The sequence below is a fragment of the Prionailurus viverrinus genome, chromosome C2 (assembly GCF_022837055.1).
Source record: "Prionailurus viverrinus isolate Anna chromosome C2, UM_Priviv_1.0, whole genome shotgun sequence".
NCBI lineage: Eukaryota > Metazoa > Chordata > Mammalia > Carnivora > Felidae > Prionailurus > Prionailurus viverrinus.
The window spans coordinates 11,065,844-11,083,484 of NC_062569.1; the positions used below are offsets into that span (position 1 = coordinate 11,065,844).

Genomic DNA, 17,641 nt, shown 5'->3' on the forward strand with positions numbered 1-17,641 from the left:
TTTTTCTAGGTAATTTTAGAAACTTCCAGATTGCACTGGATATTTATACTCACAAAAATTATTAGTACGGTGGAGAAAGTGCGACTCCTCTACTTTCGCAAAACAGCAATGATTTTAGATTTAGAGACCGAGTTGCAGCTCAGGGTATCTTAGGGTGGGGGTGCAGGGAAGAAGTTACAGCGACCACACAGAATACATACTTCACTGTGATTGTAAATATCGGTTGATTTCCCTCTGGGAAATCAAATCGCTAGTTTTGACTTGCCAGATTTATGTGTCCATCAGCGTGCGGATTAGGGTGAGGCAAGTGAAGCGCCCAGGGCACTCAATGTAAGGAGGCACTTGCAGGAACCTTAGGGTTTTCTTGCCCCACTCCAGTTCCTTCCCTGGTGTCCATGATGCATTTACCGTAGCTCTGCAGCGTGAAAATACCCCGGGCAAGCTTACCTTGGGGACAGAATCACCTGTCCCCTACCGGGCATGCAGGAGAGCCTGGAAGACGTTCCTGCCCTATTAACTTCGCTCTGCCTGTAAGGCTCATTCCCAGGTTGCTGTGTGCGTGTGTCTGGCCCGGGCTCGGCGGGGAAGGCAGAGAGAGGGACTGCGCGCTGGTGCCCGCGTTAGGCCGGGCGGGTCAATATCCGGGTGGATCGGGTGGGTGGGGCCGCCCCTCCCTCCAGGTCCCGAGGTGGGTTGGGGGTGGGGAGGAACGCGCGGAGATTCCCTTTCGCCCCTTCGGATCCGAGAGGGGGCGGCAGAAGGAACGCGAGGGTGACAGGGCGTACCCACCCTGCGGCTCGGCGCCCGGCAGCGCCCCCGGCCCCGAGCGGCCGCCAGGACCCGAAAGAAGAGGAAGAGGAACCACAGGAGGGCTCGCCGAACCGGCCACCCGCTCCGAACTTGCCGAGGAAACTAGTACGGAGGGAGGGGCCGGGGCCAGGGCCGCGGCAGGAGGAGGGGCGGCCGCAGCTGCATCCAGCCCCGTTGGCTTCCTTCCCAGCTCTCCTTCGCCTCCTCCTCTTCCTCCTGTATGAGTCAGGCATTTCCCGGGGATTTGGAGCAGCCACGCGCGGCCCGGGCGCCCGGAGCTATAGCAGCAGCAGCTGCCGCCGCCGCCGCCGCCGCGCCGGGAGCCCCAGCGCCGCGGCCGCCACCGCGGCGGGCACTCGCGTTCCGGGCGCGCACGGACCATGGAGAGGGCGGCCCAAGGCGCAGACGGCGGCGGGGGCAGCAACAGCAGCAGCCGCAGCAGCAGCCGCGCCACCTCGGCTGGCTCCTCGCCGTCCTGCTCCCTGGCCGGCCGGGGGGTCTCCAGCCGGTCGGCGGTAGCCGGGCTCGGCGGCGGGGGCAGCCGCAGCAGCCCGGGCTCGGTGGCCGCTAGTCCGTCGGGAGGAGGCGGCCGCAGGAGGGAGCCGGCGCTCGAAGGCGTGCTCAGCAAATACACCAACCTCCTCCAGGGCTGGCAGAACAGGTAACGCGCCCGCCGCCAGCGCCACCGCGCGCCCCTCCCTTCGCGCCTCTCAGCTGTGTGTGTGTGTGTGTGTGTGTGTGTGTGTGTGTGTGTGTGCGCGCGCGCGCGCCACTGTGCCACCGGCCGATCGGGTGCTGCCTCTCCGAGTGCCCTTCCTGCGTCCCAGCTCCTTTCCAGGTGGGGTGCCCGGGTTGGGGCAGGCCGTGACCCCACCCCAGGACCGCACCGCAGTGGCGGAGAGGGAGGCGAGAGACCCGGTTTTCTTCGGCCCTGGCACCTGCAGGGACTGGAGTAGCAAAAGAGGGGCGCACTGGTCCCAGGGCCCTGCCTGCTAGCGGTTTCCCGCACTCCTGAAGAATGGCTGAGGAAGAGAGGCAGAGGGGGCGTGCTGTATGCCTGCAGGAAAAAGCGTTAATACCCCCGGTCCCATCACAACAATTCTCTCCGTAACATAGTTCATTTAAAACTTTAGTGTTTAAAACCACCACCACCACCATCACCAAACACCTACCACTTATTCTCGGTGCCTTCCGGAGCGCGCGCTACCTCCTGCCCAGTGGGTGGTTTGAGACCTCCAATCTCTGCAACAGAAGCTTAGTTATTTCTTTCCTTCTTTTTTTTTTTTTGGAACACCCTCTCCCCTTTGGAAATGGACGGTTTGCTTTGTAAACTATTGTTATTAACCCCCGCCCATTTAGGTGCCTTTTGAAGTTCCCTGCTCACTCTGCCCTCACTGTTGGGAAACCCAGTATGGCCACGTGGGAGGATGGGGGTGTTAAGGGAAGGGCCCCCAGCTCACTTGTGTTGATGATGGTATATGGGGCACAATGCAGAGGATAGTGAGGGGGACTTGAAAGGAGCAGATGTGGTGCTGCTGTTTACTTTTTTTTTTTTTTTTACTTTGTTTTTCAAAAACAAGCCAGAGGGAGATAGACGTTGTGGATGAGATCTTTTGTCCTGCCGTCTGTGGCCCTTGGATCTTAGGTCTTGGGATTTTTCAGGATGCTTGTGAAGTTTGAATCACACCCTGGGAACTCTTGCTTCTCTCTGCTGGTTAGACTGGATTACTTGGTCCTCTCTGCCTGCACGTGGGATGGAAAATGTTCAGGTGGCTTCCAGCTGAAACTTTGACCGGGCAGTTATTTACATGAAACTCAACAGGGAGGAAGACCACTTCCTAAATATGGAAACTGACTTGTTTCTATCAGAGAACTTTCTGAGTCACCTGGGTTTCCTGGGAGATCTGCTACTCTGTCAGTGGAAGTTGTGCTTTTAACTTTTGAGTCCTTTTATTTCTCAAAATAGCCCTGGTGTCTGCTCTTGCCTCTTTTCCCCTTCAGGTTTTGAAAGCTGCAAAGGAATAGGTAGTGTGTGTAGGATGAGAGAGAGAGGAGATGATTCAATCCGATTTCAGTTCTCGGTAATTGTGCCTTGTTGGTGACAGCATCTGGTTTGTGTGTTGGGCAGTCCCTTTTAATGCTCTGCCCCCCCCCCCCCAAGTAGCTTATGAGGCCAACAGAGATTTTACCCTGGATTACAGTCATTTCACTGGGGATGGTACTTTACCTGCAATGCATATTAAAGGATTTGTTCTTTCCGGCGGATTTAGTAGGAATTGGAGTAACTCATGCTTTTGTATGATCTTAAATCCACTGGGGTATGTAGGTTATGCCAGATTGAGAAGAGGCAAAATTAATAATAATATTTACATGATTGCAGGCTTCATAGGTGAAATCTACTGTGTAATGTGTGAGACCTCATCTTTGTTGAGTTTGTTTAGTGTGGTCTATGCCGTCAGTGTTTATTCTTAGCACAGTAGACTGTAAGTTTACCACTGACTCCAAAAGCATTATCTCTTTCTGGTGGTTCATGTCTCAGTGTTCAGGTCTGTGTTCCCCACATCCGTGTTCTCTCAGCTGTTGCCAAAGGTCCATTAGTGGTCTGGAGAGGATTTGTGGAGACTCAGTGGTTGCACATTTCTCCCTTGTCAAGGGGAGGTCTGGAACAGTAAGAAGGGAGAGAGGAGAAAGAGAGAAACTTTGACACTATATTCATGTGTTCACGAATGTATTTACTCGGAGACTATTTTATTGAGGAACTACTATGTGCCAGGCACTTTTCTAAGAGCTGGAGCTGTTTCAGTGTGCAAAACGCACAGGCATCTGCACATGAAGTAGGGGAGGAGACTCAGAATTAAAAAGTACAAGTCCCTAGCTCCCTGGCCCAGGGGAATGCCTTGGTACAAACAGTGGGCAGCTTGATTCAAGTTACCTTCACTTTTGGATCTCATGGCATGTTCTTTTTTCTTTCTTTTATTATTATTTTTTAATGTTTATTTACTTTAAAGAGAGAGAGAGACAGAGCATGAGCAGGGGAGGGGCAGAGAGAGATGGAGACACAGAGTCGGAAGCAGGCTCCAGGCTCTGAGCTGTCAGCACACAGCCCGATGCTGGACTTGAACCCACAAACTGCGAGATCAGGACCTGAGCCGAAGTCAGATGCCACCCAGGCACCCCTATTCACATTTTAATCTCAAGCACTGTGTTTTCGCTAGTCTTTTGGTTTTCGCACAGAGTGAACCAGGGAGAGAGTTGAAGCCCAAAAGCTTGGTGAGGCAGGCCGGTGCCAGGCCGCACGGTGCCTTGTAGTCCAGGGGAAGAATTTAAGGCTGCGTTCTGGTTGTCCAGAAGGATGTTAGGCCGAGAGGTGACACGGTCTGATTCGTGCTTTAAAAAGTTCACTCTGGGTACTCTTTGGAGATGAGAATTTCACAGGGTCCTATCGGGAAACCGGCCAGTTGGGAGCTCCTCACGGTGGTCTAGGCCAGAGATGCTGGGGGCTTGCACTTGGGGGATGAGGAAAGTGGAGAGAAGGTACAGATTCGGATTGGGGAGGATAGAAGCTGCCCATGGGTTGGATGAGGTGAGAGAAAGAGGGGCCAAGGAGGACTCTTGTGTTTATGGCTCTGAGAGCCTGGGATGTTGAGGTGGAGGCGTCTTTTATGGAGATGAGGGTCACAGGGGACCCTCATGCTTGTGGGGAGGATGGGGGCAGCCAGGAGTTACCTTTGGGGAACTCGTTTTTAGTTTGTAAGAAATGGGCCGTATGAACTCTTCCTTGCCGGCACGAAGGCTAATTTTAGTCTCCAACCCAGATGGAACTATTTTGGGTTTGCTGGGAACATCAAATGTTTGAGAACATAATTTCTTTTTCTTTGTTTTTTAATGTTTACTTATTTGTTTTTGAGAGAGAGAGAGAGAGAATGCAGGTGGTGGAGGGCAGAGAGAGAGGGGGAGAGAGAATCCCAAGCAGGCTCTGCCCTATGAGTGCAGAGCCTGATGTGGGGCTCGAACCTACGGACCGTGAGATCATGACCAAGAGTCAGTTGCTTCGCCAACTGAGCCACCCGGGTGCCCCGGGAAAGTAATTTCTAATTGGGTCTAGGAAGTGGTATTTCAACATTTGAGGGTCTTTCACTTTTCGTCATTCACTTTTCGTTATCAAGAGAAAAGAAGACGTTGCAAGTATGAAACCGGCCTCCAATTTGTGTGTGTGTGTGTGTGTGTGTGTGTGTGCGTGTGTGTGTGTGTGTGTGAGTGTGATGGGTGCGGTTGTGAGAACTCAGTAAAATATTAAAGGTTAAGTCTTGAGCAGGATAAGGAAGGTAAGTATCAGCCAAAGAAAACCCCAGGTGAGAGTGGACGTTTTATTTGGAACGTAAGGGGAGTGTGGACTCTGGGCCGAACCCGGACATCAACATTTAGCACACGTGTCACCTTGGGCCGGTTTCTTAATTGCTCTCGGCTTCCGTTTTCTCATCTGTTAAAGAGAGAAAAGATGTTACCTTTCTCATCCGTTCAGTGTGAAAATTAATTGAGGAGACTGGTCTATAAGCAGCTGAGAAAGGTGCAGAACAAGATCTGGAGAAGTGGTAGCTATTATTGGATCTTCAATTTGCCCCTCGTAAATGGACCCTTTCTTGGTTCCTAAAGTTCTTGGTTTATTTTCTGAATCCTGTGGTTACCCTGGGGCTCCCATTAACATGATTATGCCAGAGTTCTTTGGAGAGGATATGTTTTGAAAGGATCCTTTTAACACTTGGAACCCAGCAAATATTTGCATCTCTACAGCAAGTGACTTGCTCCCCTCCTCCAGCCCCGAGTCCCTATCTCCCTCCCCTGCTTTATTTTTCTCCATCACCACCACCCTCTGACACAGTCAATATTTTACTCTTGTCCCCCGCACAAGATGTCAACTCCCTGAGGACAGAGAAGAGTTTCGTCTGCCGTGTTCACTGCTGTATCTCCAGTGTCTAGGACGGGGTCTGGCATATCATAAGGGGTCAGTAGATATAACTGAATAAATAAGAGAGTGAATGAAAGAGAAATGAAAGCAGGATTAACTTGTATTTATGTAGCTACTATTACTGTTATTTCTTGGTTGTTCTCTACCTGTTTATAGCCTTGTCCTCCGAGTTGATATGTGTGTCATTTGCCCCGCCCTCTGCGACCATCAGTCTTCGTCTTCGGGGTCAGGGAGTCTGCCTTACCTTGTGAAATGTCCACCTTGACTTAGGGCCCACGGCTGCCCAGCTAATGTGGGCCTTCAGGGGCCAGGTATCCAGGACCTGCTTTCGACTTGATCTGCATGAATGCCCTGCTTTGAGAATGCAGTTTTTAGGCTCTGGCCCTGATTTCCCAGGGCTCAGGGGCTACTTGACTCATTTAAAAAAGTCAAGGAGGGCGCCTGGGTGGCGCAGTCGGTTAAGCGTCCGACTTCAGCCAGGTCACGATCTCGCGGTCCGGGAGTTCGAGCCCCGCGTCGGGCTCTGGGCTGATGGCTCAGAGCCTGGAGCCTGTTTCCGATTCTGTGTCTCCCTCTCTCTCTGCCCCTCCCCCGTTCATGCTCTGTCTCTCTCTGTCCCAAAAATAAATAAACGTTGAAAAAAAAAATTTAAAAAAGTCAAGGAGGGAGCATGTATTAACTTTTAAAACTGTACTGAATTAAAATGAATGCTTTTTGAGTACTCCACAAATTTTAGAGGCAGTTGGCGATAACCAGAGTTAAAAAATCACGGCTCTGGGTGTTACGTTCTTGCCCACATGTACTTAGAAAGTATTCACACACTTTGCTGGCTGGTTTGCCAGAGTGTGAGTTTGCACACTCAAATCCTTTGGGGACACTGGATTTCTTCGTGGACGGCAACAATCAAGAGGTGGTTGCCTAGGTTACAGAATAGCATCTAATATGATTTATTCACGTATGGTTCAGAATATTTATGGAGCACCTGCCTGTGTTAACCACTCCCTGTAGGATGTGCTCTCCTCCTCTCTCTTTAAAATGTCTGTGTAGGGGCGCCTGGGTGGCGCAGTCGGTTAAGCGTCCGACTTCAGCCAGGTCACGATCTCGCGGTTTGTGAGTTCGAGCCCCGCGTCGGGCTCCGGGCTGACGGCTCAGAGCCTGGAGCCTGTTTCCGATTCTGTGTCTCCCTCTCTCTCTGCCCCTCCCCTGTTCATGCTCTGTCTCTCTCTGTCCCAAAAATAAAAATAAACGTTGAAAAAAAAATTAAAAAAAAAATAATAAAATGTATGTGTATTTGAGGAGATTTACGCCAAATGGTTACCATGGTTTTCCTTGGTTGGTGGGGTCGTGGGGGATATCATTTGTTCTTCTCTTTTTTCCTTTATTTATTTATTTTTTCCTGAGGTGAGCTTGCATCCATCTTGCAGTTTGAAAAAGTTACGTTGAGGGGGGAAAAAGCTTTTCCCATAATCTCGGAATAACTAGTTTTGGGGGGTAAACTTGAAGTCTAACATACATTCAGAAAAGTGCATAACTTATACGCGTAATAGCTCAACGCATTTTCATAAGCGGATCGTATCCAGATCAAGAAACAGCGGCCAGTCCCCTCCCGCCGTCTCTCACGGTCGCCCGCTGTTGATGTCCAGCATCTTACATGAGGTAGGCCTCTTCTTGAATTTCCTATCGAACGGCATGATATATTGTTCCAGGCTTCTTCTCTTAACATCACGTTCCTGAGCCCCCTCCGCGGTGCTGGGTCTAATCGTTGTCTGTGTGCACTGCTCTATTCCATCGTATGAATATACTGAATACGTGGACGCTTCTCATAAACTTCTGAGTTTTTCCCAGTTTGGGGCCCTTATGAAAGCATTGCCGTGAGTTCTGTGGAACATACATACGCATTTCTGTGCGTGTATACCTAGGAGTGAAATATTGGGTTACGCGACAGTATTTCCAACTGTCCAGCTTATGAAGAGAGTTTTTTCCTAGTGGTTGGATCTGTTAATATTCCCGCCAGGAGCGCTTGAGGGTTCTGGGCGCCCCATAGCCTCATGTATACTCGATGTTGTCTGTTTGCATTTTAGCCAGTCCGATGGGTGGCATCTGATTGTGGTTTGAATTTGCCTTTCCTTGATGACTAATGAAGGTTAGCATCTTTTTGTGTGCCTGTTGGCCATTTGGATTTCACGTTTTGTCAGGTGTTACTTAAGTCCTTCGCTGTTTGTATCGTGGGACATCTGCTTTTTCATATTGACTTGTGAAAGAAAGTTCTTTATAGATTCTGGATGGGAGTTCGCCGATGGGTTATGTGCACGCGGATACGGGCACTACAAACAGAGAAAGCAGGCATCGTCACTCGTGGTTTGCCACGTCATCTCTTGGTATGCACAAATTTTAAATTTTAGCATAGTCACATATAAAAACGTTTCCCCTTTTATGATCAGTTCTTTTTGAGTGCTATTTAGGAAATCTTTGCTTACCCCATGGTAATAAGGATATTCTCTGATGTTTTCTTTCAAGAAAAGAAAAACTTGGGGGCACCTGGGTGGCTCAGTGGGTTAAGCGTCTGACTTTGGCTCAGGTCATGATCTGACCTGACCCAGAGTTTGTGAGTTCAAGCCCCGCATCAGGCTCTGTGCTGACAGCTCAGAGCCTGGAGCCTGCTTCAGATTCTGTCTCCCTCTCTCTGTCCCTCTCCCGCTCATGCTGTCTCCCTCTCTCCTCTCTCTCTCAAAAGTAGATAAGCATTAAAAAAAATGGAAAAAAAAGGGGGGCGCCTGGGTGGCTCAGTCAGTTAAGCGTCCGACTTCAGCTCAGGTCGTGATCTCACAGTTTGTGAGTTTGAGCCCCGCGTTGGGCTCTGTGCCGACAACTCTCTCCCTTCCCTTCCCCTGCTCACGCTCTGCCTCTCTCTGCCTCTCAAAAATAAACAAATGTTAAAAAAAATTAAAAAAAAAAATAAAAAAATTAAAAAAAAAAGAGAAGAAAAACGTTTATTAATTCGATTACTTCTTAAAAGTTTGAAGTGATATCGGAGGAGTGTAGATATCTGGCAGAAACAATACTGCATTTTAGGCTCCCGGTCTGTGTTAGTTTTGTTAGAACAAATGACAGTAAACTTGGTAGCTCCCAACAACAGACATTTATGTTCTCATGGTTCTAGAGGCCAGAGTCTGAAATAGGTTTCCCTGGGCCCAAATCAAGGTCTTGGCAGGCCCAGGCTTTCACCGGACGCTCCAAGGGAAAGTTAATTTCTTGCTTCCTCCAGCTTCTGGTGGTTGTTGGCATTCCTTGGCTGGTACCTGCCTCACCCCAGTTTTTGCCTCGGTCTTCCCATTGCCTTCTCCTCTGTTTCAAGTCTCCCTCTGTCCCCGTCTTAGAAGGACCCCTAGGGATTGCATTTAGGGCCCACTGAGACATTCCGGGACAATCTCCCCATTTAAAAACCCTTCAATTAGTCCTATCTGCTGCCTGCCCTGTAAGGTGACATTCCCGGGTTCCAGGAATTAGGACTCGGACCTCGGGGGTAGGGGTAGGGCACTCGCAGCCTCCATACAGTCATTATTCTAAAGTGGTTCTTAATCCCGCTGGCTCCCTTCCCCTCCACCTTTCCCACCTTCACTGGTTGCCATGGGGACAGCCATCTCTGTCCTGAAAGGGTTGCTGTCCTGACTGAAAGTGGGCTGGTTAGGCAGGGTTGCTGGACTCATTCATCTCTGTCTACTAGACAGACCCCTTGGGCAAATGCAAGGTGGTGGGCCTTATTGTGAGGGAAATCCTTTCTAGAGCCAGTGAGTAAACTTAATTTGCTTTCATGGGCAAATCAGACTTTCTTTGGGGTTTCTTTAAATACCCTTGAGCAAGCAGTTTGGAAGTATACGTGTAATAATTCATGTTTTCTGTTTTGTCATCTGAATGACTGACTCATTAGCCTGAGGACTTTTTTTTTTTTTAAAGGTATAATTAAATACAATAAAGCGCACAGGTCTCAGGCGTTCTGTTTGCTGAATTTTGGCAATTGTTTACGCCATGTAACCACTCCTTTAAAAAGTACAGAACATTCTCTGATTCCCCCTGTTCTACCCCTCCCCCCACCCCAGATTTCCTTGTTCTTGCCAGTCAGTTCCCCGTCCCCGGCATTTGGTTTCTGATTTCTATCACCATGAATTAGTTTTGTCTGTTCTTGGGTTTTCGTATAGGTGGACCCATATAGGAGATCCTTTCTGGAGTCTGGTTTATTTCAGTCAGCCTCGTGTTCTGAGATTCTGGGTGTTGCTGCATCTATCCGTAGATTATAATTTTGTTGTTGTTGTTGTGTAATATTACATCCTGTGGATATGCCACGGTTTATCTATTCACTTGTAGGTGCACATTTGGGTTTCCAGTTTTTTTTAGCTTTTATCAATAAAGCTGCTATTTGTGTATAAGTTTTTTATTTTTCATTATTTTTATCATTTAAAGGGTTTTTAAAAAATGTTTATTTTTGAGAGAGAGAGAGAGAGCGTGAGAGCAAGTGGGGGAGGGGCAGAGAGACAGGGGGACAGAGGATCCAAATTCAAAGCGGGCTCCGTGCCGTCAGCATCAAGCCCGATGCAGGGTTCGAACTCATGAACGTTGAGATCATGACCTAAGCCCAAGGCGGACGCTTAACCGACTGAGTCACCCAGGCGTCCCTGTGTATAAGTTTTTGCGTGGACACATGCTTTTATCTCTCTTGGGTACATGCTTGGGGATTGGGATCTCAGGGTTGTAGGATACGCGCATATAGAAACTCCCTAAGAGTTTTCCAGAGTGGCCGAGCCATTTCCCCACCAGCACTATGTACCTGAGTGGACTGCCCCCAATGCCAGCCAGCTTCGGAGGGGGGCAGTGTGCAGGTGCACAGGCTGGTGACATGGTCAGACTTCCCTGCCTTTCCGGCTTGGCCTCTTATTAGCTGCATGACCTTGGCAGGTCACTTGACTGTTTGGGCCCTGTTTTCCTCATCTGTGAAATGATATTAACCTTGGAGTATTGCTGTGAGGCTGCTACAGACAGCAGGCCCGGCACAGCGGGTGGCACACAGTAGGGGCCTCAGCAGAAATGTGTCTACTTGGGAGTCTTATATTTAAAAAAAAAAAATTTAATGTTTATTTTTGAGAGAGAGAGAGAGAGAGAGAGAGAGAGAGGTGGGGGGGGGGGCAGTATGAGCAGGGGAGGGGCAGAGAGAGAGGGAGACACAGGATCGGAAGCAGGCTCCAGGCTCTGAGCTGCCAGCACAGAGCCCGAGGTGGGGCACGAACCCACGAACTGCGAGATCATGACCCCAGCTGAAATCAGACGCCTGAAGTCGGACGCCTAACCTACTGAGCCCCCAGGTGCCCCGGAAGTCCTATGTTTTAGACCAGTGTGTAACTTTGTGGAACCGAGGGGCCAAGTTAGTCGTCATTTTAGACCCAGCCTTAGCAAATAGGCAGGTGTTTCTTAACCCTTCCTCCTGCATGAGGACCTAGGTGACAAGTTACTTGATTTGCAAAGTGGCTGACTGTCTCCATTTGCTGCTTTTAGCCTGTGGTTCCTCAAGAGTCTGCTCGAGTTGGACCGTTGTTTAAAAACTCTGGGAAAGAGAAGAGATACGGCTTTTGTGTCCCGAAAGGAGGCTTGAAACGATTGTGCCGGAAATGTGGGAGGCTTTTTGTAGCTCTGCCTGGCTCCTGCCTGATGTGATTTGGGGCCAGGCCAAGACAGAATTAAAGAGAAAACCATCCAGAATGTGATTTTTGATAACCCAGGCTGGATCGAATATGGTCACAGCCCAGAAGGAAAGTGCTTTATTTGTGTCTCGTGCAGTGACATCAATAATTACGATAAAATTAGGAAACATTATACAGTCTTGTTGCAAGCCTGTTCTTTGAAGGTCAGAGAAGGCATTTGAGCCTTGGATAACTTTTTCACGTTTTGCTGTCGTTTTTAGAGGGCTATTTCTGTTGTATGTGGTTTGGTCCCTTCCTATAAATGTGTTTTTATTAACGTTTATTTATTTATTTTGAGAGAGAGAGAGAGAGAGAGAGTGAGCAAACACAAGAAGGGGAGAGGGGCAGAGAAAGAATCCCAAGCAGGCTCCACGTTGCCAGTGCAGAGCTCGCTGCGGGGCTCAAACTCACCAACTGTGAGTTCCTGACCAGAGCCGAAAACGGTTAACCCGCCGAGCCACCCAGGCGCCCCTTTTCCTATGAATGTTTTGATGAAAATGTAACCAGTTGAAAGGCAACCAACATCAGTTTTTAACACCTCTTTTCCAGGATGTGTTCGGCATTCATCTGCAAAGTCGGGTCAGTGACCTCCCAGTGGAGGTGGGCGGGTGAGAGGGGACCCCGCCTAGGAAGCAGTCGAACCCGCATTCTCCCACGGCGGGTGGGCCCCAGGGGTCGGCCTGGGCTACTTGTTCAGGGGAGTTGAGTGGGTTTGCTGATGGATACAGACGGCCCTCAACTGGCCTGCAGGGGTCCCTCCGTCAGAGGCATGGCGAGCCACTAACAACACAACCGAAGCCCTGAGACGGGTTTCCCGGGCCTTTTGGTTGTTACATAGTATCTGGACAGAATTGGGAAACTTTCCAAGTCCTGAGTGAGCCGGCAGCCTCAGCCCCCCGAAGCGCTCCCCTTTGCTGGTGGGGTATTCACACCCCACGTGTTTGTTGAGCGCCTCTTGAGCCAAATGCAATGCCACGCGGGATGCCAAGGACACAGGAGCAACGCACACAGGCCACGTCTTGAGCAGCTGACAGCCTAAAACAGGGTTGAGCCAACTTTTTCTGTAGAGGGGCCAGGTAGTTAATATTTTGGGCATCCTGGGCTATCTCCAGTCTCCATGGCAACCCTGCAGCCCTCCCAGGGTAAACAAGTGGGTACCCCTGTGCTCCAACAAAACTTTGTTTGCGAAAACAGGTGGAGGGCCGGAGTTAGCCTGTGGGATGTAGTTTGATCATCCCGGCTCTAAGATGACATCTAGACCCCTCCCTCTAGTAGTAGAGGCAGTCTAGAGTGGTGGCTGAGTACAGGTTTGTGGTCCAGCGCCCTGGGCTCGAATCCTGCCTCGGGTGTTTCCTCCCAGCGTAACTTCGGGCAAGCTGGTTAACCTCTCTGGGCCTCTGTTTCTTTATCTGTAAAACAGGGGTGATACAGAGTCTTCGTCATAGGGTTGTTGGGATTGGCTGCGAAGCTGTGTGTGCAGGGCTCAGGACAGGGACTGGCACTCACTAGATGTGGTGGCTGTTTCGATACGGGATGGTGAGTGCTCCCATAAGGGGAGCACCTGGGAGTGAGAGCACGGGCTCTTCCTGGGGGTGGAGGGAGGAGGGGCAGGTGAGCAAGACCTGGCATGTTGAGGAGCGATCCGTCATGCAGACAGGAGCCGGGGTGGGGGGGGGGGGGAAGGCTTCCCTGGAAGGAGGCTTGAGTACAAAACCTTGAGTACAAAGGTTTAGAACCGTGAAAGGGGGAGATGGGTTTGTTGGGCTGCAGTGCAGGTTGTATGTGGGGTGTGGCCAGAGGCCCGGCATTAAGGGCTACCGCAGGAGGGACCTCTGAAGCTGCTGAGACCCATCATACGCTCTCAGTGTTACCAGACAGGGAAGGAATCAGTTTGTGAGTCCGGGAATCATCAGACTTTACATGTATTATCCAGTTTAGTCCTTGAAGTGAGGTGGGGGTATTGCAGATCTGTCCATTCTTTGCCTCTTCTGTAGTCACGGAACCCCAGTTTGTAGCTGGATACGTAGTTGTCCTAGATAAAACTGTAGTTTGCACCCCTCTCCCTCGCAGCTAGGGATGGCTGTGTGATTCTGTTCTAGACATGAGCAGAGTTATCACAGAAGTTTCCTAGAACCTTCTTTGTACCCTTCCTTCTTTTTCCTTTGCTCTTGGAATATAGACATATGGCCGCAACTGGAATGCAGACGTGGTGGTTGGAATCCTGCAGCCATCTTAAGGCTTGAGGTGGCTGAAGTGAAGGCCATCCAGACTGGAGAGACTTATTAGCCTCTGAGGATTTTGTTGCTCAGAGCCACCTCGCAAATCTTGGGCTGCCAGCCTCTGGAATTTTCCACGATAGGGAGAATATGCGGGTAGAATCTCCATTTTCCAGGTGGAGAAACCGAGGCATAGAACGTAAGTGGCACAGTTGGTAAGTTGTGGAGCCACAGCGTGTCTGACACCAAAGGGTGTTTTCTTTCTATCACACTCTGGAAAGAGCTTGGCGATCTTCTACCCCCTCATTTCACAGATGAGATCACGGAGGGCTTTGCCTCAGGGTAGACCTGTACCAGCTCATTTCCCTGCAAGATAGTCATTATTCTGTTTTATCCCTCACTCTTTCTCTCTCCTGCTGCGGCCTTCCCAAAGAAGGGGCCCCGGGTTTTAATTAGTGGTTTTGCGTCCCTCTCAGGGGCAGAATCTCTTCGTGTGAGTAGTTGATGTCTGGTGGTCTTTTCCCTGGTCACAAAGCATCACTATTTCAGGGCTGTGTTTAGAGCCTTCAGAATCCTCCTTAGTAATGACTTTCCTTTCTTGGACCGTCCCTTCTTCATCTGGGCTTTTTAGGGCTGGCTGAGGGGGCTCCTTGGCCCTTTGACTCTGTGTAAGAACTGGCAGATGAGATCTTGGTTTCCACAGAGGCCTCGCGATTCATTAAGCTCAGAGTGTGGACTTTGGCCGAAAGGGGTCACATGTTTTTGAACACACTTTGCTTTTCAGATTCTTGTGTATCTGAGTTCCACCCTATTACTAATACCTTAAAAATGGGCCTCCCGACCCCTTGGCTAACCGCATAGCACAGAACTTTTCTAAGTGCGTATTCTGGCCGACCGACTTAGTGGCTCGGTCCCTAACACGTTGAACGGGGCAGAATCCACTTTGTGCTCGTAAGCACTGTTGAGAGAGCACTGAAACGCGTTTCTTATATAGCAGCTCACGTTTATGTTGCTCTTTGGACTAGCAAAATTTTATTGAGCCTGGCTGGTATGAGTCTTTTTCTTTTTTATGAGAAGTCTGCAGTTGCCACGTTGGCCCAAAGTGCGTTTTAACGCTCTTGGAGGCGCTTCGTTAATTCAGAGTTTCCTGTGACATTTTTTTGGTCAGAGGTCAGTTTTCATGATTCCTTCAGAGTCAGCTGAGACTCAGGAACAGAGGGTTAAGTCGTAGCCCGCACCCCCCCGTGTTTTCTCACATTGAATAAGAAGATAGGCCATTTTTATGGGGTAGGCCTAAAGGTACTTCAGAAAATCTTTGCATTAAAGAAGGAAGACCACACTTGTGTCTGTGAAATCAACTTTGAGTCTGGATGAAGAAGTGTTTTTGAACCAAAGCGAAGAGTGACCTCGCTTGGACGAGGCCAGGGCGCAGTTATTCGTGTCATGGAATTGTCTGAATTTCTGTTTATGTAAAGCCTCGCTTCCTTTTCCTTTCCAGCATTGTCGTACTTACTGGTATTTTTAGTGTTTTTCGTTTTGTTTATTTCCTTCTTCATTTTTGCTTTGTGTGTGTGTGTGTGTTTGTGTGTTTAGTTTGAAACTTTTTTTTTTTAGTTTTTTTTTTTTAGTTTGAAACTTTAAATTGCTTTCATTATATACAAAATGGAGATTTTTATTTATTTATTTAAAAAAAAATTTTTTTTTTCAACGTTTATTTATTTTTGGGACAGAGAGAGACAGAGCATGAACGGGGAAGGGGCAGAGAGAGAGGGAGACACAGAATCGGAAACAGGCTCCAGGCTCCGAGCCATCAGCCCAGAGCCCGACGCCGGGCTCGAACCCACGGACCGCGAGATCGTGACCTGGCTGAAGTCGGACGCTTAACCGACTGCGCCACCCAGGTGCCCCCAAAATGGAGATTTTTAAACAACTTAATGTAACTTGTGATCTGATATTTTATTTTCCTACAGATATGATTATGACACTTGGAAAATTTGTATCAGGTCTGTAGAGAATAGTAGCATATCCATGTAAATTACTTGACTTTAGTCTTTGTGCATTGAAGTTTTTAGGGGCAGAGGGACATTATGTTGATAACTTACGCTCAAGTGGCTCCAGAAACATGTATACAGATATACACATATATGTATCTACCACAGGGGTATAATGTTGTGGTAAAACGTTGATAGTTCTTCAGTAATAAAAAAATTTTTTAACGTTTACTCATTTTTGAGAGAGAGAAAGACAGAACATGAGCAGGGGAGGGGCAGAGAGAGAGAGGGAGACACAGAATCCAAAGCAGGTTCCAGGCTCTGAGCTGTCAGCACAGAGCCCAATGCAGGGCTTGAACTCATGCACCGTGAGATCATGACCTGAGCCTCAGTCGGACGCTCAACCGACTGAACCCCCTGGGCGCCTCGGGTAGTTCTTTAGTAATAAATCTTTGTATTATTCTTGTAATTTTTGTGGACATTTGAAAATAGATTAAAAAGTTAACAAAAACTCATTTGGTGTGTTAAAAAAAAGGCTGTGAGGCATGAAGCATATACTTCCTGGCTGAACGTAGCATATATCTAATAATTAACATAGCTAACGAGTCCAGTCTCTCTTAATGCTAGTCTTCTGAAGTGGCCATCGGGGCATCCGTTCTGTAAGGCTTATTCCCGACCAGTTTGGAAGATGGCGTGACGTAGTGTGAAAATGATTCTTAGACTATTAACTATGATGACGTTGATTGGATTTGTTAGTGTCTGTGAGCAGGTGTCGATTAAACTAGGTAACGCCGGCATATTTGCAGCTTATGAAAACGCCCTAAACCAAAGGCGTGGGAGATTTGGGTTTTGATCCCTTCCCTGTTCAGTTGTTTTATCTTATCTGAACGTCAGCCAGTTTTGTCATCTGTAAACGTGACGAGGTGGGAAACATGTTGCTTGTTCCTTGTCACTCCAACACAGGGAAATTAGAATGAACTATCATTTATATGGATTTAAAAAAAAATTTTTTTTTAACGTTTATTTATTTTTGAGACAGAGAGAGATAGAGCATGAATGGGGGGGGGGGGGTCAGAGAGAGAAGGAGACACAGAATCTGAAACAGGCTCCAGGCTCTGAGCTGTCAGCACAGAGCCCGACGCGGGGCTCGAACTCGCGGACCTCGAGATCATGACCTGAGCCGAAATCGGATGCTCAACCGACTGAGCCACCCAGGCGCCCCTATATGGATTTTTAAGCCTACAACTCTCTCATGTAATTCTGGTATCGAGAATTGTAGTGACACTTGTTTTAAAATTGCTTGTAGAACATTTGTTGAATAAAGAGGATGCAGCGAATGTGGCTTGGGAATTTTTATGTGGCGTCAGGCCAGGACTAGGGGCAGCCTCTGTGTACCTGGGTGGCCCTACAGGTGAAGACTGTGAGACTGAAAACGACCTCTCTTTTTATTTTATTTTAATTTTTATTAAAAACAATTGTTTTAAGCGTTTATTCAGTTTTGAGGGAGAGGCAGAGTGCGAGCGGGGGAGGGGCAGGGAGGGAGGGAGACACAGACTCCGAAGCAGGCTCCAGGGTCCGAGCCGTGGGCACGGCGCCCGACGCGGGGCTCCAACTCACGGACCGCGAGATGGCGACCTGAGCCGAGGTCAGACGCTTTATCGACTGAGCCACCCAGGTGCCCCTTGCTCTCTTTTTTAAAAAACCAAGGCCCCATTTGTCACTTCTCGGTGCTTCTCTAGATCAGATGTGTGCTCTGCATGGAGCCCCAGCAGTGTGAGCTTTCACGCTGACCAGGCGGGGTGGTAGCACATGGGATGTCCTTCCTGGGAGGTGCTACAGATGGGCTGCTCAGAAAGGACCAGATGTTCCTCTCTTGTCATAGAGTCAGGGGGCGTGGCGAGAACTCCTAAACCGGATCCCGATAACCTT

At 49.1% G+C, this 17,641-nt stretch overlaps 1 protein-coding gene across 2 annotated transcripts in view; it reads left to right on the forward strand.

Moving 5' to 3' along the window:
* The first annotated feature begins 993 nt into the window (after nucleotides 1–993).
* The window catches only part of OSBPL10 (oxysterol binding protein like 10), a 308,668-nt gene continuing 292,020 nt past the window's right edge, over nucleotides 994–17,641 (forward strand). For both annotated transcript variants that reach the window (XM_047875215.1, XM_047875216.1), the window contains exon 1: nucleotides 994–1,471. In XM_047875215.1, coding sequence (XP_047731171.1) covers nucleotides 1,191–1,471 — 281 coding nt within the window. In that variant the 5' untranslated portion in view covers nucleotides 994–1,190. The remainder of the gene's footprint in view (nucleotides 1,472–17,641) is intronic.